Raw genomic sequence first — 22,146 nt, 5'->3', positions numbered from 1 at the left:
CCTGTAGATGTTCATAGGGCGATGGGTGTGCATTATGTTCGTCCATCGTGTTGCCACTGCTCTTTTCTCCTCTCCCCATGCGCTCTCCTTGCCTTTCATTTTAGGTGTTTGCCTTTTCCCCCCTTACCTGTGCCGAATTTCTCACATGCGGGTGCATGCATTGTTCACTTTTTTTTTTTACTGTTGCTGATATCGGTTTTTGTTTTTAGCTGTGATATGGTTGGCACCTTTTCCCCCTTTCCACAAAATGTGCAACGGTGAACACCCTTTTTTTTGGTATTTATTAGTATTTGGCCTCTTCTTTTGTAACTTTTTTTTCTTTGGCGGAAAAAGAGAGAGAGGCAGATGATGGTGTCGATGACGATTTGATAAGCGGCACAAGGTTACTGCATTGACCGTGTGTTTCATGTAAATGTCGAATTAGAGTGCGAAAGAAATGAGGTTGGAGTCGTGTGTTTGTATCCCCTTCTCCCCCTCAAAAAAAAAAATCAATAAAAGAAAAAAGAGGAAGATGAAAAGAATATGATAACAGTGGCTTCACGCATATATACATTTGTATTCGTGAGCGCCTTTCAACCTCCGTTTGTCGATATACTACTTAATATGTATACGTTGGCCCCTTCTCCCCTTTCCTGTGTTATGCATTGGCTTTTCAGCAGTTGCGTGTGCGTAAACGAGCACACTTGCGCTCACGCACGCAGAAGTGCTCTCTGTGGCATATATGTAGTGATACGTTGGGGGTGAGCGGTCCCCTCACAAGAAGAAAACCTTTCACTGATTCAGTGTGTGTGTGTGGGAGAGAATTTTTAAAGTTTATTTCCTCCCTCCCTCCCTCCTTCCCCCATCACGACTCTTCCTAAATTGCTGGTGTTGTCTTTAGTAGAGTATTTCTTTGGTGGTGGACTATGTGCTTCATTAAGGGCCACACACACATGGTCTAAACGATCCTTAAACCAGTACCCATCATCAGGATATCAACATTGCGCTTCGCTGCTTTTTAACACATTATAGTGTAGGAAGACTGGGAAGAAGGGGGTTCCTTACGTATAAATTGGCAGATATATACTTTTACTCACATATCTTTCCCTTACATAGAGTTTGTGGGATTTTTTTAAACTTAGTTGCTGTTGAGCATTTAGTAGTAGATGCAGGACCTCAACTGGGCCCTGGCGGAAAAGGGCACAAAGGTTGTGGAGGTTTCCCACGAGGCTGCACATGTCGCTAGTTCCGCCACGAATCTTCTTGTGGACCGTGAAGAATTACTTTGGATAACGGGAGATGCTCCGCAGCACGTAACGCTGAGGTTAGCGAATCCCCATCCACCACTAAATTATGTTGGATGGCACGTTTGGCACGATTACGTCACCAACCCCAAAACTGTGGAGGTGGCGACGGGTGAGTCTCCTGATGAAATGGTGGCACAAATCGTGTGTCAGGCAGTTGCCGGGGCTGGCACGCAGATTTGGAAATTGCCAAGTCCCATCCCCGCCAATCACTTATATGTACGCATGAAGATAGTTGAAACCTTCGGGCCGGGGCCAACTTACTTGAATAATTTGGTACTCTTCGCTGATGACCCCGGAAGTCGATTCCGCATACTCCGCGGCGAAGAGAGGGATAAATCAATGGCCGATCCGAGAAACTTGTCTTCGGGTAAAATGAGCGTTCTCCTTCAAGAGTTAGGTCAGGACATACGATCATTACATCCCATCAAGACAGTAGCTTCAAAAAAAAACATGCTACTTTACGTTCCCAAGGAACCGGATGCCGTCATACGTCCCCAGGGGGAAGAGGATGTTACCTTTCAATCGTCGTCCCAACACGCGAATAATATAACACCGCGGTGCGGAACAGATAGCGCGAGGCAGTGCCATCTAGACTCTGGAAGTGGTTTTCAAGCTTCCAGTGACTTTCCAGGTGGTTTCAACGAACGGTTGTGTGCACTAGAGCAGGCGGTCGCATCTCTAACTCAAACAATGAATCATCAGCGTGAGGATCTTACGATGATTAAACGCCTTCTGCTTCAACAGGCTACAGACAGGCGGCGGGAGATAGAACGCCAGGGTAACGGCCCAGGCATCGCGTTGCCGCAACATGGCACCCACCCTGTGTCTCACCATCAGGTTTGCGTGGACTTTCCTGAACGAGCCCTTCGCACATTTGTGGAGGAAGTCGTGAGGCCGAAGCTGCAAAAGCACTCTAGACGGACTGAGACTCAAACTATAGCAAAGCTCGATGAATTCTTAAAGGACGTTATTGGGGAAATGACCCAAGTAGTGGATGAACGAGTTCGGTTCCACATTCAGCGGGCCTCGTGCAATAGCAGCGTCAGTACAGGGTTTCATGCCTCGTGCAGCGGTGGGAGCCTCCAACCGTGCTCACCACACCTGTCGGTCAGCGGCGTGAATGCCAGCAGACCATCAGTCATTGCGGATTCCTCTATTCCCCAAACTAACGGGTTCCCACCGGGATCCTTTTCATCTTCGGTTCATGGGTATTCTGCTGCGGCTAGGCATAATTCACCTGCAACCTCTTGTCACGATCCTATCAGCGTACCCTCTACGGCCGTGCGTGATGTGTCGTTCGAAGTGGATATGACCAGCACAAGGAACACGACACCCAGACCACAGTAAGAGTATTTTTTTTTTAAATTTTCGTATCTGCTGTTTCTCCTCCCCCCCCCTGTTCTTTCAGTGTGTGTGTAGCGGGTGTTGCTGATCCACCCGCTGGTGTTTGGGTACTTCACGGTTTTTGTTCTTTGTTTTGAGACGGTTGTCGCCTTGAAGATCCAATGTCTAGTATACGAGCTTACTTCCTATCACTTCTCCCCGATTTATTTTTGTAGATTTTTTTCATTTTTATATGGCGAAGTACGGCATCGGGGCACGTTGTAGAGTGTGACACAAGTGGCACCGCATTTTGTCGCGGAGCCCGTCCCCCTTAAACTTTTCCCCCCTTTCTGTTTACTATACACATACATACATACCTTTGTGTGTGTGCATATATATATATATATATAGGGATGATTAACTGTTTCTGGGACCGCGTGTTCGTCCTTTTGGTTCCGCTCGTACGTGCACAAATTTCCATATATATTATGTTATGTTATGTCATAGGGTGTTTGCTTATCTTTCTCTCCTCCGGGGGTTATATGTCGTGCACCCGCATTCATATTCGACCCTATTTCGTTTCGCCTTCGTTCCTTTCGTTGCAAGAGATTTACTTTATTTATTTGTTTCTTGCCCCTGCTTACCATATGGGTGAGACCTCAGGTATATCCTATCGGTTTCCATCCCTTCTTGTGTTTTTATTGTGTCTGAATTTTTTGGAATGTTTGAGACGACGACCAGTCTCTCGTTTGCAATGATCTTCTTTCTTGCTTCCTCTAAATCAAGCATCCGCCTCTAGAAAAGATATTGGGCACCGGGTGTGAAGCCATTATTGTCTGGAATAGGAAGTAAGGTTGTATTCGTTTGTTAGGGGACAAGGAGGATAAGCGTGCCCGATTTTGTGGGTTGTAAGGGTTGACCGCGGGGAGTAACAACTGCAGGTGCAAGCAAAAAAAAAAAACACTAAGCGGTGGCGAACTAATAAGAGGTCGAGTGACTCTTTTCTGAGATGCAGTCGCGGCGTAACTCGATGATGAATCGCGTCTGCCGTAAATACGCTCGAGTACCTGGTCAACACGGTGACGGTAATGTACCTGCATTTTATCCCATCGCTATCAACCCCGGCTGGTGGGGACAGCCTTTCGGTAAGGTGAAGGACGCCAAAGGGCAAATTCTTTTTTTCTACGGCCTTGTGTTACCAATCGCTCTGTACTGGATATTTGATGTCACGTTCGCCCAGCGCACACGTGTCGGCAACGTCGGCAAGCGGCCGATGTACTCTAACTTCTTTTTTAGACAAATGGACCTGGATGACCCAGATCACGCCATCAAGTATGAGAAACTGCGGCAGGAAATAGCGGAGAATAAGTTAGAAGTCCGCTGGGGCGGGACGAACTTCTTGGCAAGTTACTTATGGGAGCCCGGTGATCCGGAGCCCGACATACGCCGTCGTGAGGTACATGCACATCACTAATCCGAGAATGAAACGGCATATTTTGAAATGGCGGTGGTGGGAGACATATATGTGTACATGCCATGGTTTCGTGATTATTGTGGGTGTCGCATATTTTTTTTTTTTTAGGATAGCAGATGAAACTTTTTTTGAAAGTTTTGGTGTGGGGGCGTATCTTTGATTTCTCCGACGTTGCGAGAGGTGGTAAGCAGTCAACAGTTGTCGGTGTGGTAGTAGGGTCGGCGTTAATTTAGTGATTGTGACATGACATTACCTTTCTTTCCCCATTTCTGCAAGTGACCTGCTACTTATGTGGCGGCGTTGCTTTTAACAGTAAGAGGGCACGTGCGTAGGATCACCCTTGTGTTGTTGTTAGCTATGGCTGCGGTAATCCCGTGTTTTTTATTTTATTTTATCGTACTTGCTTGTTGTCACGGTTGTACACAATCATTGGCGTCGTAGTAGTACGGGTACAGCTTCGCCTGTTTGTGGCTGCAAGCAATGGAGCGAGTAAGCGTACACGTTTATGTCGTTGTTCTTCCCCTCTTTTCCCCTCTTGTGCTGTCAGTATTATTGTTATTATTATTGTTTTTTTTAAAGTTTCTTCTCATCCGCTCAATATCACGTGCTGGGGGAAGGCCCCACGTGAGACGGTTGTTGGTGGTGTGTCGGTACCTTTCATAAACGCAGTGCCGCGACAACCTTTTTGACCCTTTCTTCTTCTTCTTTCCTCAACCTTTCTTTTTCTTGTGTGCGAATGCGCTGTATTGTCTCGCACCTCTTTAAGCTGGTATGACTGGAAAATTATAAAGGTAGGGAGACGAACTGTGTTGTGTGTCTTTTCAGGCGTGACAAAGTGAGATACCGTTCGTTTAGGGCCACCGAAGTAGTTGTTACGGAATCAGTGAATGATGGAATTAATCGGCTGCCCTGCGGTTGCGGTGTTGACCTGTTTCTACTGGGTGGCTTCCCATTTGGTCCTTCTTCTTCGCGTTGCTTTGCCGCGCTTCAGCGTAATCGTGCGCTACGGTGGTCGCTGTGTTACGTCCGAGAGTATTTGCAGTGGCTTTGCCTCTTGGATTCAGTCATCTCGGGATTATGCAAAGCGCACAGTGGGCATGTGGAAGTCTGAGAGACTATCGCGGGCCGTCTTTCACTGTACTGCCATTCTTGAGGGTTCGATCTTGTGTCGTATACGAGTTAGCAGAAAGCTTAGCTTCTGCGCTTTTTATGTTGCAGGTATTGTTTCCATCGTTTTGATACTCATTCTGATGGATGGCGGCCATTGTTCTCCCATTGTGGAGGGGATGACAGTATATTCTGACGGCCTCAATCACTCAGCTGTCGCCTTCCTGGTTTCTTATGCCGGTCGACCGCTGCTTGCTTTTCTCATGCACTGCACCGTCCGATTATTGGAGTGCCTTTTTTTGCATCGCTTCAGGGGCGGGTCCGATGACTGTGTGACTGGCTTCGCCGCCGTTGCTGGATGCTCTTTCTACGTATTTGCCTCGTGTTCCAGCGGCGTTATTCTCCCCTGTACAGAACGGTCGCCACTAGTGATTGGTGGGCAGAGGGTTGTTAATGGTATGACGGAGGCATCACCTTTTTTCCCTACGTTCGCGTTGGCCGTGGATGCCTTATTTGTTCTGCATACGGTTTTTCAAGTAACACAGGTGTACCATCACTGGGTCCTGGCGGAGCTTCGGAGGAAACCTGTCGGCACAAGTGTCCTTAAGGGGGAGCACTGTTCCGTTGGCAGATGCAAGACCACACCGAAGGGCGTGAGCGAGGAAGGGAGAATCGGCGACGGTTCAGCGGTGCTGTACCATTTTCCTCGTATCGCACTCTTTAAATATGTGCAGGAGCCGCACTACGCGTGCGAAGTCGCGATGTATGCCGTCAATGCAATCAGTATCTGCCTCATAGTTTACAATAGGTCATTGCCCTCCGGTGGCACTGGAAGGGAAATAGGGGATGAGTTTTCCGTAGGCAGTGAGGTGGTGCCGTTGTTGTGTGCGACGTGCTTACCGCCGCTAGGCGTGTTGTTTTTCTCGTTGTTTAATCTCGCCATTACCGCGCGTGAGCACCGCCGGTTTTGGGAGTGTGTGAATGCTAGGCGAGGCGACGGGGAGCGGGAGCTAATCCCCAAATGGGATTTGTTCTATGGCGTGTGGTAACCCAGCCTCCCTTCCCCATTCTTCGCTGTTTGTTTGGGTGGCACGGGGGTCTTTTTTGGCTTGATAATCGCAGCTGTTGACCCGGGAGGGGGACAGTGGCCTGCACGACAGTGTTGAGTAATATGAGGGAAGGGCGTTTTGTATGCCCTATATCAGGGTGGATATGACTTTACCTTGAATTGCTGCCCTAATGGCTGCTCGTGCGTATTTATATCCGTACGTGCGCCTGAACTCCGTTGTCTCAGGTTGTCGTTGATTATTCTATCACTTTTTGCCGTGACCTTTTTGTTGCCGTTGTGACACTGTCTCCTGTTGGCATTTCTCTTACTTTCTATTTTTTGTATTGTGTTCGGGTGAACAACTAATTGCGCATATGCTTGTAGGCGTTTTCTAAGCGTCGCACTCAGAAGCATCATACTTAGCCATGCCGTCTGCTAGTTCCGGCTACACCTTTGCGGACTTCTTGCGGCGGTTGGAGCGCAGTCCCGACTCCCACATGGCGCCCCTATACCACGAGCATCGTGAGCTCTTTGTGCGGCGCCATGATATGTTTGCGCGGGTTATTAGCAGTGTCACATGGTCAAAAGGTGTCGCACTGGTTGCTGCCGCGGGGTACACACAAGCCGTCAACGTGACGATCTATAGGGCGCTGCTGGCACGTATGTTGTTACATAACCGGCACGTACGGCAGTGCGGCGCTGGCTCCGTTGTTCCGTGGTCGGCTGCGCTGCGCACTTACAGTGAGGCCATTGCCACGCACGGAAATGCTGTGCCAACCCGGATGACGCTATCGGCGCTGCGGCTCTGCACGCCAGCACGTCAATGGGTTGCCGCCATATCGTTGTTAATGTTGAGTCAAGCGAACGACAAATTGACGCTCCCGATGTTAATTGATGCAGCGGGGTGCTGCGCCACACCAGCTGCGTGGGAAAAAGCGATGACATTACTCGGAAGATTTCACGCGCAGTCACTTCAGGTTCTTCCGGACTCTATACAAAGTCTTAGACCTGTTGGAACAAGCGCTTCAACCGTGGATGCGGCAGCCCACGCTCTGTTGCCCCGCAGCGAGGGTCCTACGCCGGAGCAGAAGCACATATTGACGGTTATCAACAAGGTCGTGTCAGCTGTGCCGTGGCAGGTGGCATTGTCAAATGAAATGTGCAGGTCTTATCTCACTCACCTTGTGGCAAGTACAACACTGCGACCAACGGAGAAGACGGCTTCTCTCACAACTGCTGTGCAACAACTTCCGTGGGAAGCTTTTGTTACACTGATGAAGACAGTTACGGCGACTGTTCAGGAAGGGTCGCAGGGTGTCTTGGGATCTCGTTCGACTCCCCAACTCCCACCGCCTCAGGATGGAATGGAGCGAGGGGACGTTGCCAAATCCCTGTTGAGCAACAGCATTATTAGGGAGGGTGTAAACCTGCTTCAGAGCGAACCAGAAACCGCTATTCCCTTCATCACAACTATTCTTCACAAGCTACCATCTGCAGAGGCTGCGGCACTGTTCCTCAGTGAGGCAACCTCAGCCTACCGGAACAGTTCAAGCGCCGTTGTGGCCGCTGCCATTCGCCATCCTGTTGTTGTGGGAGCTTTGTTGAAAAGGTGCGCTGATAGTAACTCATGGTACCTCGCAGCATCAATATTTAAATCAACCTCACCGACAGCAATTCCTTGTGACGTGGCTAGCGACCTTGTAATCCAAATGCGGAGGGCAAATCAGGCACCACTGGTGGTGGATGTTCTGCAAAAGTACATTGTGCCATCGAGGACCAAACTAACGGAAGAGGCGATTGAGGCAGCGCTATTGTGTGTGCTGGTGCACAATCGGGCACTCGCGAAAGCCTCAGCCGTCGTCGCCGGCACTTCCCCCGACAATCGCACTGGAAAACCTAACGGAATCGGTGTTGCCAATGGTGTGCATTGGATATCAGCACTTAGTTGGGCCACTGACCTTTTGGAGGAGGGTGTGGAGTCGAGAATACTTCAGACCGGAACAACCCCTTCGGTAGGTGGTGTAAATCATGAAGACCCCACAGTGTTACTGCGGAAAAAGACATTATCGCCACGCATCCTGAGCCTTCTCATTTACATATGCGTAAATGCTGGGAGTCCACGTGGGGGTCTGTTTGCGCTGGGATACGCACGCACCGTCAGCAAAACGGAGCTCGAACTCTCAGAAGAGATTACAGCACTGTTGTATTGCATGATGTACGACCGTCCTCGTGAAGCGGAGAGTATCATTCAACACGCTGTGAAGAAACACGGGGAGTACAAGGGGAAATACCTTGGTAGGTTACTGGTGGCTTCGCAAGAGGCAAAGGGGTCCGCGCTGAGGAATCAAACTTGAATCTTGAACCGTATCGTTTGTTGCGAACATCACTTATGATGTTCAGTTTGTGGGTATGTGAAGGAAGGGAGGGGTATCATGGGTTTAAAAAAAGGCATATAAGCGTACTATTCCCCAGCCGACTCCCTTTGCGTGTTCTTTTCTTCTTGTCACTCAGTTCATTTGTTTGTGCCTGTGCTTGTGTGCCACGGTGGTGGCGATTGGCTAACTCGGGGTTGAAGCATCATCAACACGGAGGCCACGACATGCGACGTTGATGTCATTTCACCATGTTGTCATGTTGATAAGTCGCTTTCAAGGTCCTGTTTTCATCTCGTTTCTTGCCTTTTCTTCTTACTTTTGTAACTTCCTCTTTTCCTGCTGTTGGTTGCTGGTGTGGGTAAAGCAGAGGTTAGGAAGAGGTGAGACAAGGTAGCACCATTATCCAAGTTTGTGTGTGGATTTTTGAAGGCTGCGCTCTAGTGAAAGCGAGGAGGAAAATAAAAAAATACACACACACATATATATATATATATATACATCAAAACGAAGGACGTGTAATCGTGCCCAGTAACAGATGAGCGAGCAACGAGTTTCACAACCCAAAACTCCGGTAAGCAATGAGGAGAAGTGGGATCATAGTTTGGAGAATTTTTTTCGCAAGACAACACTAGGACTCGCCTACAGCATCTTGCCTGCATTTCTGCTGGCTCGGTCTGCAGCTGCCCGCGGAGCCATTCTCATGTTCGCCACCGGTATCGGCTCAGGTATTGCTTATGGTGAGGCGCGCTATCTTTTTGACCACGATGTTGTGTTTGACAGAAGACATTTAGTACATATCGAGCTACTGAAACCCAAGGAGTCGAAAATCAATTAAGAAAAGCGACGTATGAACGTTTCACATCCGAGTTTTGTTTGTAACTCCGATGTGTCGGACGCCAAACAGACTTATGGGGGTAATGCAAGGCGAAGGTCAGTGTGAAGAGGCCATTGAGCAGGGGAGGGGGACGCACATGTTGAGTGGTGTGTGCGTGTGTGTGGAGTGAAGTAAAGGAATGCATAAACGGAAGAATATGATTCCCACCAACAATGCGCTCCAGAATGTTTTTTTGTTTTTGCGTGTGTGTGACAATGAACGTGCCGAGTGGCATGGGGGTGTTTTACTTTTTAGTCCGCGCGAAGGCAACTACCACCGCGAACAGCAATAGTCTCACCCCTCCTTTTCATTTTGTTACTGTTCTTTGGTGTCGTTCCTGTGTGACCGATGCCTGCCTTGTATGCCGGTAATGTACACCGCAGAGGGGGATGCAAAATGTGTTTTGACATTCTGTTAGTTAGGGAAATTACCGGTGCTGTTCTGCAAAATTTCGAAACACTTGACCGCCGGTTCTTTGCAACGGGGTTATTTATTCTGTCTTCTCTCCCTCGGTCTTTATCCACTCTTCTTTAGGTATTACCCGCTGTTGCATATAGTCTGAGTAAACTGTGGACGTGAAAATGTAAAAGCAACTACAAATGTTTCTCCATGTAGAATTAAAAAAGACGCCACAAGTGTTAGAGATGCGCATTCCCAGTAGCAGGTAAAGGGGTGGGCTGTTGGTTCTCAATCTGGGTTGTTCCCCCATGAGTATCTGCCTTATTATTATTATTATTTTTGCTCTGTGTTGACCCTTCTCTCACATGCGGGCTACAGTTTCTGCACTGTTGTCTTATGGTGGCGGTGTGTTCATGCGTGCTCGTGACGGTATCGTGTGTGGGAGCAACGCTGCTCTTATAAGCCGATCTGTCGGTGCTTGTTGTGTTATTAATGTTTTACCCCCCAAAAAATATTTGATTAATTATCTGGCTTTGTGGGAGGTTTATGGAGGAGCGAAGGAACCGCGCCAACACTCATGGATGCAAAGGAGACAAGAAATTCCTCTCCTTTCCCTTGCCAATTTTTGCACCATTTTGCTTCATTTAACTTTTCATTCCCCATGTTTCGCCTCCTAATTGCGCATTTTTTACCTTTATAAATGATTTCTCAACACTCAGGGGCGGACAGGCGTTTCAAAAACAACAACAACAACATACAGGAAGGAAGGAAGGGAAATGTCCACCTCACATGGCATGCTGATTTACAACAATGATATCACTGCTGATAGCCTTCTGGACACGAAGGACTGCCGTAAAATTGTGGAGGAAGTGTCCAGTAAGATGCCCAACTCCTCCCTTTTCAAACTGGACAGAGAGGACCACACTTTAGCCAACCTTCTTCGCATGCGATTGCACGAGAACCCACTTGTGCATATTGCAGGTTATCGCGTGCCACATCCCACGCAACACCGTGTAGAGCTACGCGTTCAGACATCCTCCGATGGCACCGGAAAGCCCATTCCAACTCCGAAGGAAGCACTCCTGGAGGCGGTCGGATCGTGCATGAAAGACCTTGAGGAATTTGAAGGGGCGTTCCTTCGCGAAGCGCAGAGCAAAGGTTTGGATGTTGAATAGGGGGAGCGGTTCTTCCCATCTGTAGCATCAACTCTGATCTCCTCGTGCCTACATGAGTGCACTCGTATATGGCCCAGAGATAAAAGAGTTTCTGGGGAGTGATGGATAATGGAAGCAGGAGGTATTTCCTTGCAACTCTTTGTCTTTTCCGTTTTCTCCTTCCCTCCACAAAGTTCTCGCGTAGGTGTTGCTGCGCGTGAGTGCCACGCAGTACGCGTGCAATGGGGTAGGGTTTGCCTAGATGTGCGAATGCCAGTGTGCGATTGAGAGTTGCTTCGTTACCCCTGCCTCCGTTAGTTGATACTATTTGTGAACCAAGTTCATTTTCCTTTGGCCTATATTTCCATATTCTTGGTGAAGTTGTAGTGCCATTAGTTATCTATAGGAATCCGCGCATAACTCAGCTGCCGTTGCGCATTTTTTTGGGTTTAGCTTGTTGAGTGAACAAACTATTATCCCTCCGTGCCGCTACCAAATCCACAAGCGAAAGTGAGGCGCAGAAACTTGTGTTGAAATTGCTGCGTGACTTTTCTTGTTTTTCATTTTGTGCTAAAATATACACAGTAACGGCGCCAATGAGTTGAAGGTGATTTAAGTTCGATCTGGATACTCTTGCTTGCAACTCTCGGAACTTTATATGACGGCAATTGTGTTCGTGTGCGCGATCAGGACATGAAAGTGTTCACATGGAAGCAAGGGTCACGCTACCAAATCATAATTAGTTAAGAGCACACCCTGAAACAAACAGCTATGAAGATAAAAATATATGTTTACGGTTAATATCTGGACTCACTCAGCGCATACACTGGCGTACCAACAGGTTGTACTTGGCATGCGCTTGATTTGACGTTTATTTGCACTTCCTCTTGTTGGGCGACGCTGCTCTTCACCTTGCTACTGCATTTCTAGGTTGTTTTTAGTTCCGCCGGCTTTGTGTGGTTTCTGTTACATCGGTAGCCTTGCGTTCGTGCGGTTGGACGAGTGTGATGGCTGGAACCCAGGCAGCAGTGGACTACACCAAAGTGTTGGTGAAGAATACAGTAAGGTTCATCCTCTTAGTTCTGTTTCTCATATCTCTCGTTGTCTCGTTACTCCTATGCATGCTTGCTGACATCTTTCAAGCCTACGCCCCCGTCTTCCCATTGTGGCCAATGGTTTTTGCGAGCGTTGCGCTAAACGTTGCGTGTGCTGTTTCGACTTCGTTGTATCATCGAGTAACGTGCAAGGCTTCTCGTTCTTATAAGAGCTCCGGAAGCAACCATGCATATTTGGCAATGCAAGGTTTCGGGTACGGTTTGCTTTTTATTTGTCCGGCGGTGCTGTTCTTATATATTGAACTTTTAGCTTCCCCTGTTGCCGTCTACCGCTACGGATTGATAACAGCACTGGGTGGTTCATGTGCCGTGGCAAATGGGCTATTGATCGCATCTTTGCGGTACTCCGAAAAGACTCAGCGGCGAGTGAAAGAAGGTGGACTTGGGGGAGGCGAGAGGCCACAGCGCGACTCCGGTCTGTGGAGGAGACGTTTGTTATTGCTTCCAGACGGCGAGACAGCCATTGTCGTTTTGCTTTGTATCATTGCTCTCACGTGTTCTATTATTGCGGAGTATTTTACGCACCTGCACCGTGCGTTGACCATTGTGGGCATGTTGCTTCTCGTAGTTAGTGCGGCTATCACTCGTGTTGGCACTGGGTATCGGTCTGCTACCGGCGAGCACCCCTTCTCGATCTCTAGGTGCAGCTTCAGAACGGGTATTGTTCAAGGGCTTGGTTGGTTTCTGGGTGGGGCAACGTTGTGTTTCGATTTGGTTTTGTGTAATTCAGGTGCGGGCGCACCTCCGTCTTGGCATATCATCAGTGGGTTAAGTTCGATGGTGAGCGTTGCTGCACTCCTGTTTGCAAGGTTTCACCGCTTCACAGAACCTACATTCAAACAAGGCTTGCAGTTGTCCAGTGATGGACCCTACGTAATGACAGCAACAAGTCTATTTCAACTTACTTTTGTGTGGTGTTTAACGTTACTACTATCTACGGAGTACTGCGAACTAGGTATGCAGTTGAGGCAGGGGCTGATTACGTGTCAAACCCTCACAGCGGTATCCATGTTTGCCCTGCCTCTTTGCACTCACTTTCTTGGCCGTGTTGTGTTCGGCAAGGAGTACGGAATATGGATAAGTCTTGACTGCCGGTTAGAATTCGCAATCTTGCAGCGGTTGGCGTGGTTTTGCTACAGCATAGCCATTTTCTTCGCCGTACTTCACATGACGGAGTCCAACCACTTCAGGTTCGTTGTCATACAGGCCCTACTGGTCGGAGTTTCTCAATGCCTTGTACATGCGTCGCTTTGGGCATTCGGTGGGGGAACATTGGGGAGATATTCAAGCGATGTTGAAGATCAAGAGTCTTTATCACGTACTACTTCCACCAAATCCACTTCACAGGAGGAAGACTCAGAGGGGGAAGCCTCCGTATCTTATGAGGGCGGTCGCTCTGCTCTACCTCTAGTACTGAATGCAGAGATGGTCACCGCCATTGCGGTCTGCGTGTGCGGGATTGCTCTTCGGCTTGTTGCCGATGTGGAGTCCATGGATGGCGCATTTGTCGGTGCTCTGTTGGGTGTTCCCCGGAAATCGCTTCTGAATCTTGCAAGGGTCATGGCCACTGTTGCGGTACCGCTTGCTCATATTTCATCCAGGGACCGTGTTCCTTTGTGGCAGCCATTTGTTGGCTGTGGTGGTTATGTTTCTATGCAAGCGGTGGGGTGGTCCGTTTACGCGATCAATACGTTGATTGAGGCCGCCAATTACTTTCATGAGGAACGCCGGAGTCTTGCGTCTCCGGTATTTGGAACTCAATCTATGCCATTGGAACACACAGTGGATGGTGTATGCGCTACCGTCCCGTTTATTTGCATATTCCTGGGCTCCTTATTTGAAACATGGGCCCAACAAAGCGAGAAAATTCATCAGCGGAAGATGCAACAGAAGATCGTGGAGCTTAACAGCTTACTACAGCATGTCATTGCCGATCCGGAGGATCGGGAGCGGACGAAGTCACTTTTGAAGGTTGTAATTGGCCCTCGGTGGAAAGATTTGAGAAGTAGCGGAAGTTCCGACGAGGACGAACGCGCCGAGGAGGTGGAAACAAGAAAGGAGGGCATGAGAAATATCGTAGCCATTCTCTGCGTCTGTGTAATGATGTTGTTTGCGACTTCCGCGTTTTCAGCAACGCACCAACCCGCCTTTACACTTATATTCGGGATATCAGGTATGATGATGACGAGTGTATCGTGTTTTTCGCTGCAACTTTTTTACGGATCGATCGTGCACGGGGCCACCGGAACCTATTCGTACTTTATGCCATTTTCTGGTGGGCAAAAGTTTGTTGCATTCCAGACTGCTGGGTGGTCTTGTTACGCGGCTGCACTATTGTTAATTCTAATAAGTTGTCTCGAAGGTCGCGGTTCGCCCACTGCCTTCGTTTGCATGGGTTTCTTTAGTGTCGCGGCACAGTTTTTGATTTTGAATTCTATTCCGCATTTTGATTCCACTCCGAGACCGGCTTCGTTGTTGGAACAAAATGCGGAAGCGGCGCTTGCCGTGTTTGCGCTCGTTGGTTCCTTTACTTTTGGTGTTGTATGGAACGCCTACACAGGCGGTGGCATTCCAGGGCAGGCGCCATCCCCGCTCCCCATTATTGTTACAGCTATTGCCGCATCGTGTGCTGCACCATTGGGAATCGTGTCTTTGAAGCGCCACATGGAGCGTTCCGCCATGTTCGCCGTCGCTGATGGACTGGAAAGTTCCTCCGAGGCAAGTGACGGTGAAGAGGAAATACGCAGTGATGGCCACACGGATGCAATCGCCCATGTAAGTAATGGGAGTGGACACCAGTTCCCCTCTTCATTGATGCAGGGCCAAGTAAACACCGGTGTCGACTCGGAGCGAGGGACAAATGATTCCTTCGACACCCAAGCATCCCGCTCCTTTCCAGGATCCACCGGATCGTTCGGGAGTGGCAAGCGGTGCCGCTCAGTGCAGCACATGGAGGTCATACCGGGCACATTGTACACGATTTGTCTCATTTTGGCGCTGCTTGCTACACTGATTTGGGTTATATTCGTCCCGATAGTTCTCTTCTATATGTTCTACTCGTACGCCTACAGTGGACTTGCCGTATTTCACATGACGTTTACGACATTTCACATTGTGTTGTTCCTGCTTTCCATTGCGGTTGTTACCCCGGTGCTCGTCCAAATAATTTACGACAGACGATGTAAGGGTCTTCGGGGGAAGTTCTGGAGCCCTCTAGTTGCTTTTACTGTGTACTCCCTACCAACAATTGTGGTTTCAACGGTGCTTGTTGTCTGGACTCAGGTGGACACAATGGGGGCCGAGGTTTTTGCCCTAAACATGGTATTCATGAGTTGCCTTTCGTTCCTTTCGTGTGCTTATCTGGTGGCGTCACTCTTTAACACATGTTTCCTCGGATATGTGCTGCACTTTTATCTCTACACATGTTTGGTTCAGGGGTTGGCGCCTCTTGTCGTTTGGAAGTGCGTCACGGACGTCGGGTTTACAGTGTTTTGGTTGTGGTACTTACGAGGTTACGGTAAGCTCCCTCACATCACTGGATGCATGTGCGGTGCCAAATCGCGGGACTTGTTCCGTACCTATTTATCACCTGCCATTGTCGATTACTTCAGTGCGCGTCTTATTGTTGATGGGAGGGGGAAGGCTGGAAGGGGTAAAACGGTTATATACAGTAATTCCGAGGGGGAGGAGGAAAATGCTGGACCTGATCACAATGATCCGTCAAACAAATACATTTATTCCTTTCATCCGCATGGTGTTTTCCCCGGCACCGCACTCTGGTTGCCGATGTCACCGCAGTGGGAGGAACTGATCGGCCGCAACGAGGAGACCATTGTCACAACACACGGTGCAGATGTGATTTTTGCCGTCCCGTTCATGCGTGACGCGCTTATGTCAGTTGGCACCATGAGTGTATCGAGGAAAGGAATTGAGAACTGTCTTAAGCAAAACAACAGCCCTATTATTGTGACTGGTGGGATGGCGGAAATGGTGTATCAGAAGGGTAGTGACACCGAAATGCACATCGTCATGCATCACAGCGGGTTTGTTCGAATGGCTCTGCAGCATGGGGTGCCTATTGTGCCTATCCTTTGTTTCGCCGAGCAAAATGTAATGATGAATGTTCCCTTTCCACGTCTACAGAGACTCACCTCGAGAAAGCTTGGCTTTCCATTTCCCACAATGCCGTATGGGAGATGGTTTCTTCCCCTTCCACATGCACGGCCACTCACCGTAGTGGTGGGTAAACCAATTCTTCCAGATCCTGCGATGTGCAATGCTGATGACCCTGATCATGTAGTACACTACAGACTCCGCTATTTTGGTGAATTGCAGCGGCTTTTCTTCAAGTATCGTGATGAAGCCGGATACCCCAACATGGTGCTTCATCTCCACTGCCACAACGAGACGCATATTGTGACAGAATTTAAAGGGTCGGAATCAGTTAAAGATGATCAAAACCAATGAACTGGTGATTGTCACAATCGGGGTTCAATACACTCTAATCCTTTCATGCTGTAGTTGTAAGGGGGGAGGTGCAGTGGTGAGCGCTTCGGGTAAGTAAGTACACAAATAATGTAATTTTTTTTTTTCGGTGAGGGGGAGAGAAGGGGGGGGGGGGGAAAACGCTAGCATGGCGGCCGAGGTTTATTTTTGTAAAAAGCTGGAGTTAAGCCCGTGTGTGTGTGTGTGTGCGGACGGTGGCGGCTTTTGTGGCGGTCATGCTGTTTTGTTTCATCGCATCTCCGCGTTTAACTTCTTTTATTTTCTTTTTTTCATTCATTCCTTTCCTATTTTTCGCCGCCGTTACCACCTCCACCATTTTTGTCCACTTCCCCCAATACTGCCACTGTTAATGTTTGTTCCTCTCCACATCGAAACATCTTCCTGCTTGCATTTACTTGTCCCTTATGTTTTGCGCTGCTTTTGTTTTTCATTATTGTGAGGACAGTTGCATATTCATCTCATGTTTCGTTTTTCTTGTGCTGTCGTCCATTACTTTTTTGTTTTGTTATGTTTTGTTTGTCTTATTTGTCCTTCTGTTTATTGTTTGTTAACTCTGTTTTTTTTTCCGTTTTGGAAACAATGCGGAGTTGCCGCCGAAAGATATTTTTCGCAAGTAGTGTTTTTCATTTTTCATTTTGTGTTTTCTTTCTTTTTTTTTTTAATTGTCTTCTTCTTGTAAATGTCTTGTGTTTCCATGACTACGCATCTTCTTGCGGGTGGAAACGGAAGTATGTGTGTGTGTGTGTGTGTGTGTACACACTCGATCACATGGAAGGAGGAAGTTAAAAAAAAAAACAGCAGGAAATTTAACGTGAAGAATTTTTTTTAAATATTGTTAAAGAAAAAGATGCAAACACTTTCCGGAAAGTGAGTGAATGCCCCGGTAACGTCAACAACAATAATAATGACGAGTGTCATTTTTGTCTTTCTTTTGTTCTTTGGTACTTATCCTTTTACTCTTGCTCTTTGTTTGTTTCCTCTTATGTGGAGCGCTTGTATGTGGAATATATTATTCCCTGATACGGGTGGGAGTAAAAAGCAACTGGCAAGCGACCAAGAGGTTTTGTCTTTTTTTTTTAAAAAAAGAGAAAAGTAGAGCGTGGGTTGCTTTACAAAATTTTGTGAAATGTCTGCGGAAACGGGTCGGTTGCTGGGGGAGCACAAAGGATAAAAAGAATGGGTGCTGAAAAGAAAAAAAAAACTGTATGCATTTGTGCTCGCGTAAGAAGCGTTTTCAAAAAAACATCTATCTTGGAAAGTTACACACAACATCATCCTTGTGTTACTTTCTGATGTTGTTGTAAACAAACTTTTGCACCACGTTTTTTTTTTTTTTGGGGGGGGTGGTGGGAGGTTTGCTTACTTTTTTTCCCCCCTTCCCCTCCCTCTTCCTCTGTCACCGTTGCTGTTGTGTATCCGCCTGTTTATGCAAGTGGTGTGGCCACTCCAATGTTGAACAAATGTATCCCCGTCACTTCTTTCTTTTCTGTTCTTCTCGTTACCTGCGGCTCTTTCTTTCTTTGTACGTGTATAATGGTTTATCTTTTCAGTTAAATAGGATAGTAAACTCCATTCTCAGCCTCAGGCTGAGGAAGGTTTTTATTTATTTTTGTAAATAACTTGGCCGTGAGAAGACATTCGTTGGTGGTTCCATTTATTTATTTCGTAGGGTTTAAATGCAGCGGACGCTTCGCAGTGCGGCCCGTCGCAAATGGGGGCAAAAAACCTGGTCACCCACAGCTACAAACGGAGGTGCGGCACCGGCGAATGGTGTCAGCGCGCAAGAAGCACTTCAAATTGCATATCGCCCGATGCCACCCTCACAAACTGTGGAGTACGAAGAGGATTTCGGTCACAATCTAATGATTCACCGTGAGTATATTTCCAAGCGCTGTCGCGACCGCGTGTCGTTTGAGCTGAGTGCGCTTTCCTACAGTAATTTGGAACTGCGACGTGGACAAGAGCATCTGGCGGGAATTATGAATAGGGAGCGGAGAGGGGTTTCAGTGGGTGCCTCTGGCGCTCCAGATGATCAGGTGCAGATGCAAACCGATGTGGATGCCAACTCGAGGGAAGTCTTGAGCGCACGGTACCTCTTCAACGAGAGGCGGTTGCAGTTCTGCGATCGATTTCAGAACTTCTTTCAAAGCAAACTGGAAAATAGTGCTGCGAGTGATTCCAATGGACACGAGAAGCAACATCTCTTCTCTCTTATGGAGGCATGCGCGGTGATATTTGGTTGCGAAACGGAGGCGGCTCGGGAAACATACTACCGCATGTTCCTGGGGTTGGATTCGGAAACGCTTTTGGAGGAAGACGAGGCACTACGCAACCGAATCGCCGATGCCAAACTCGTGCAGCGGGTTCTCGAGAACAACAAGGGGCGGCAAGAGGTCACACAATCGCCTAAACTTCAACAACAACAGGATCAAGGCAAACCCCTGCACGCCGTTTCTAGTGGTACAAGTTTGCTTAATGATTGCGAAGAAGAGCGCTTCATTTCATCTATTCCCGAGCTTTCCCTGTTTGAAGACGAAACTGAGGCTAGAGCCAACGGGTTCGTCGAAGGTGAAGACGATGTCAAGGCAAACAATGGTGATCTCACTGCCGGTAGTTTTAGCTCCCCTGCTTCCTCTGTTAATTTACCGGAGGAGTTTGAAGAATATGCCCCTCTATACAAGGCATACATTACCCACGCAGTGGGAAAAGGACCCGTGGCTTCGTATGATATATCGACACTTGGTTCAACAGGTTTGACAGCAGAGCGGCGACGATGGAGGACTCTGATGGAGAAGATTGTACGGGAGGATTATCATACCATGACGGAAGTAGAACAGATGGATGCCATCGTGTTGAATGAGCAACTCCACACCGTAAAGTTCTTCGATTTGAAGATTGGAGATGCGATTCGTGATATATTGCAGTTGTTGCAACGGGAAACCGGCGTCGGTTCGTCGGTCAATCGCGACACACCGGTGGGTATTTCTCCCAACAACCCAGAGCGACGAGTCTGAAATGTGTGTGATTTTTGTTTGGAAAGCATGTTGACGATTAACTTCACATTTTAAGTAAGCACGGTTTGTTGTACAAGCCCGCTTGCTCACGTTTTGTCGTTGTATGATCTTACGATTAATAGTCTACTTGCTGAAAGTGGTGTCTGTTCCCTTCCCTCCTTAATGTGTATGTGGCTAAATCGTATATATATATATATATATATTCGTCCTTTGTTTCCTTGCTCTGTTTTCTGGCGTATTTTGAAGAATATAAGACAATGGCAACATCAGAAAGTTCAGGTGCTAAGAGATTTTGGGGCGTCGATTCGGAGTATGAGGTGACACTATGCTCTACAGACAGCCCCGTTCGGGCGTATGAGTCGCACATGTTTGACAAGGAAGTGCTGAGCGCAGATGGAGCTGCACACACGGCAAAAAAACCCAAAGCTGGTGATTCGCTCGGATATGATAAGCACCAGGCATCCCTCCCGCGCTTACCCATTCCAACACTGCAGGATACGTGCGACTTGTATTTGAAGTCTATTCAGGCTCTCGTAACGGCTGAGGAGTACGTTCACACCAAGAAAGTTGTGGAAGATTTCCTGAAGGGAGGTGGAAGCGGGGAAACACTACACAATTTGCTCCTTAAATGGGACAAGGAGTGTAACCAACCGAGTTGGTTGGAGGAGTTTTGGAATGACTCTTACGTTTGTATGCGCGATCCCATCCCAGTCAACGTTAACTTTTTCTTCCAATTTAAACCTCATCCACAACACTTGCAGAATGGCCGTCATGTCTCGCAAATTGGCCGCGCCGCCAGCCTTCTGCATGCGGCAGTTGAATACTATGTATCGATTATAAATGGGACCGTGGCCAGAGAATTCGAGCGGGACGCTCCAGTATGCATGAGTCAGTACCGCTTTGTTTTCAGTACCTCGCGTGTTCCTGGATTACATCAGGACCGGAAAGTTTGTTACTCCGAAAGACCGCTCACAGAGGACGAGAAAAGGTCAAAATTTGCTGAGTACGTCGCTGCCAGCCCCACTCACTGCGTTGTAATAATCCGTGACCGCTTTTTCAAGTTAGAGGTACTTCGAGAAGATGGTACCCAATACAGCGTCGAGGAACTTATAGTGTCACTCAAGTATATCGAAGATTTCGTCACCTCAAGGCAGAACCCCGGAGCACCGGTGGGTCTTTTGACAACAATGGACCGCACGGAGTGGTTCCACGCTCGTGAGCGCCTTAAGAAACTGGGTAACGTAGGCATACTTCAAACTATCCAATCGGCCCTCATTTGTATCTGCCTCGATGGCGTCCGTGTTGTTTCACCGGAGGTGGGCGCCCGGTTGCTGCTGCATGGACAAGGGACGAACCGATGGTTTGACAGGCACAACATCATTGTTACAGCTGATGGGACTGCGGGTGTGAATTGGGAGCACTCTGTTAATGACGGCGGAACGGCATTGATGCTGGCCGACTTCATGTACAAGAAAGACTGCGAGCGCTTCTTTACAGGAGATGAGGTTGAAGCCCTTTCTAAGCGGGAAGGCGTGTCCCTTACTGTGCGGAGGATGGTCGCCGAGAAGCAGTGGAATCTTGACAAGGGAATATATGGCGTCATGAAGTCTGCGTCAGAGGATTTTAAAACATTAATTCAAAATAATGAGTTACATGTGCTACATTTTGGAAACTTTGGTGGGGCCTTTCTGAAGCGCTTTGGGATCTCACCGGATGCCTTTTTTCAGATGGCCCTTCAGTTGACATACTACCGGCTCTTTGGCCGTAACTGTGCGACCTACGAAGCGGCTACCACACGTACCTTCAGCCACGGCCGTACAGAGTGCATACGAAGTGCCAGTTCTGAAGCTCTGGACTTCTGCCGAGCGGCGTGCGAGCCATTGTTTCCCAAGCGTATCGGCTCTGCAGTACCTTCTCAGGGCGAATTCCTCCGCAAGGCAGTCGCCGCTCATGCAAATGCTGTAAAACTTGCCAAGAGTGGCCTCGGTGTAGATAGACATTTATATGGTTTGCGGGTAATGGCGCGAATGCACGGTGTTCCGCTTCCCGGACTATTTAATGATCCGTCTTACCACCGGAGTGGAACGTGGCTCATGTCGACTTCCCATTGTGGAAGCAATGCACTCGATGCCTTTGGGTTCGGCCCTGTTGTTGTTTCGGGGTTTGGGATCGGCTATATGATCAAAGCCGACAGCATAGATGTTGTCATTACTTCAAAGTGTACTTCTCATTTTACTTCTACGGTGGTGTTTGCTTCCATGCTGGAATCCTCGTTGTTTCACATGAAGACTATACTTCAGAGTGAAGATATGAGCCGGCGAGCTGAGAGAGATATTTTACTTTTCTCTCATCCATGTGGACTGAACGACTTTCAGTTCTCTGAGAAGGAGGGCTTCATCTACGAGCACCATGTGAATGGCAGCAAAGGTGAGATGACTGATTCCATTGCTGATGCCTCACCAAATTTGTAA

The 22,146-nt window shown here is 48.2% G+C and overlaps 9 protein-coding genes across 9 annotated transcripts; all 9 read left to right on the top strand.

Annotated features, from left to right (window-relative positions):
• Positions 1-1,145: 1,145 nt before the first annotated feature.
• Positions 1,146-2,633, top strand: TEOVI_000450400 (uncharacterized protein; the record flags this gene model as incomplete). The annotated part of the gene is made up of 1 exon (XM_067227269.1): positions 1,146-2,633. The coding sequence occupies one exon, from the start codon at positions 1,146-1,148 to the stop codon at positions 2,631-2,633; it is 1,488 nt and encodes a 495-aa protein (XP_067083370.1).
• Positions 2,634-3,618: 985 nt separating this feature from the next.
• TEOVI_000450300 (uncharacterized protein) lies at positions 3,619-4,083 on the top strand (the record flags this gene model as incomplete). Its single annotated transcript, XM_067227268.1, has 1 exon — positions 3,619-4,083. The coding sequence occupies one exon, from the start codon at positions 3,619-3,621 to the stop codon at positions 4,081-4,083; it is 465 nt and encodes a 154-aa protein (XP_067083369.1).
• Positions 4,084-4,970: 887 nt separating this feature from the next.
• On the top strand, positions 4,971-6,239 carry TEOVI_000450200 (uncharacterized protein; the record flags this gene model as incomplete). Its single annotated transcript, XM_067227267.1, has 1 exon — positions 4,971-6,239. One exon carries the CDS (start codon positions 4,971-4,973, stop codon positions 6,237-6,239), a length of 1,269 nt encoding a protein of 422 aa, XP_067083368.1.
• A 424-nt stretch (positions 6,240-6,663) lies between these two features.
• TEOVI_000450100 (uncharacterized protein) lies at positions 6,664-8,592 on the top strand (the record flags this gene model as incomplete). The annotated part of the gene is made up of 1 exon (XM_067227266.1): positions 6,664-8,592. The coding sequence occupies one exon, from the start codon at positions 6,664-6,666 to the stop codon at positions 8,590-8,592; it is 1,929 nt and encodes a 642-aa protein (XP_067083367.1).
• A 556-nt stretch (positions 8,593-9,148) lies between these two features.
• On the top strand, positions 9,149-9,448 carry TEOVI_000450000 (protein of unknown function (DUF543), putative; the record flags this gene model as incomplete). Its single annotated transcript, XM_067227265.1, has 1 exon — positions 9,149-9,448. One exon carries the CDS (start codon positions 9,149-9,151, stop codon positions 9,446-9,448), a length of 300 nt encoding a protein of 99 aa, XP_067083366.1.
• Positions 9,449-10,662: 1,214 nt separating this feature from the next.
• Positions 10,663-11,061, top strand: TEOVI_000449900 (DNA-directed RNA polymerase II, putative; the record flags this gene model as incomplete). The annotated part of the gene is made up of 1 exon (XM_067227264.1): positions 10,663-11,061. The coding sequence occupies one exon, from the start codon at positions 10,663-10,665 to the stop codon at positions 11,059-11,061; it is 399 nt and encodes a 132-aa protein (XP_067083365.1).
• A 986-nt stretch (positions 11,062-12,047) lies between these two features.
• On the top strand, positions 12,048-16,622 carry TEOVI_000449800 (diacylglycerol acyltransferase, putative; the record flags this gene model as incomplete). Its single annotated transcript, XM_067227263.1, has 1 exon — positions 12,048-16,622. The coding sequence occupies one exon, from the start codon at positions 12,048-12,050 to the stop codon at positions 16,620-16,622; it is 4,575 nt and encodes a 1,524-aa protein (XP_067083364.1).
• A 1,715-nt stretch (positions 16,623-18,337) lies between these two features.
• TEOVI_000449700 (uncharacterized protein) lies at positions 18,338-19,675 on the top strand (the record flags this gene model as incomplete). Its single annotated transcript, XM_067227262.1, has 1 exon — positions 18,338-19,675. The coding sequence occupies one exon, from the start codon at positions 18,338-18,340 to the stop codon at positions 19,673-19,675; it is 1,338 nt and encodes a 445-aa protein (XP_067083363.1).
• Positions 19,676-19,932: 257 nt separating this feature from the next.
• Positions 19,933-22,146, top strand: TEOVI_000449600 (carnitine O-acetyltransferase, putative; the record flags this gene model as incomplete). The annotated part of the gene is made up of 1 exon (XM_067227261.1): positions 19,933-22,146. The coding sequence occupies one exon, from the start codon at positions 19,933-19,935 to the stop codon at positions 22,144-22,146; it is 2,214 nt and encodes a 737-aa protein (XP_067083362.1).

Source organism: Trypanosoma equiperdum (assembly GCF_001457755.1).
Source record: "Trypanosoma equiperdum strain OVI genome assembly, contig: ctg_911, whole genome shotgun sequence".
Classification (NCBI taxonomy): Eukaryota; Euglenozoa; class Kinetoplastea; order Trypanosomatida; family Trypanosomatidae; genus Trypanosoma; species Trypanosoma equiperdum.
This window is presented reverse-complemented; position numbering and strand designations above follow the sequence as displayed.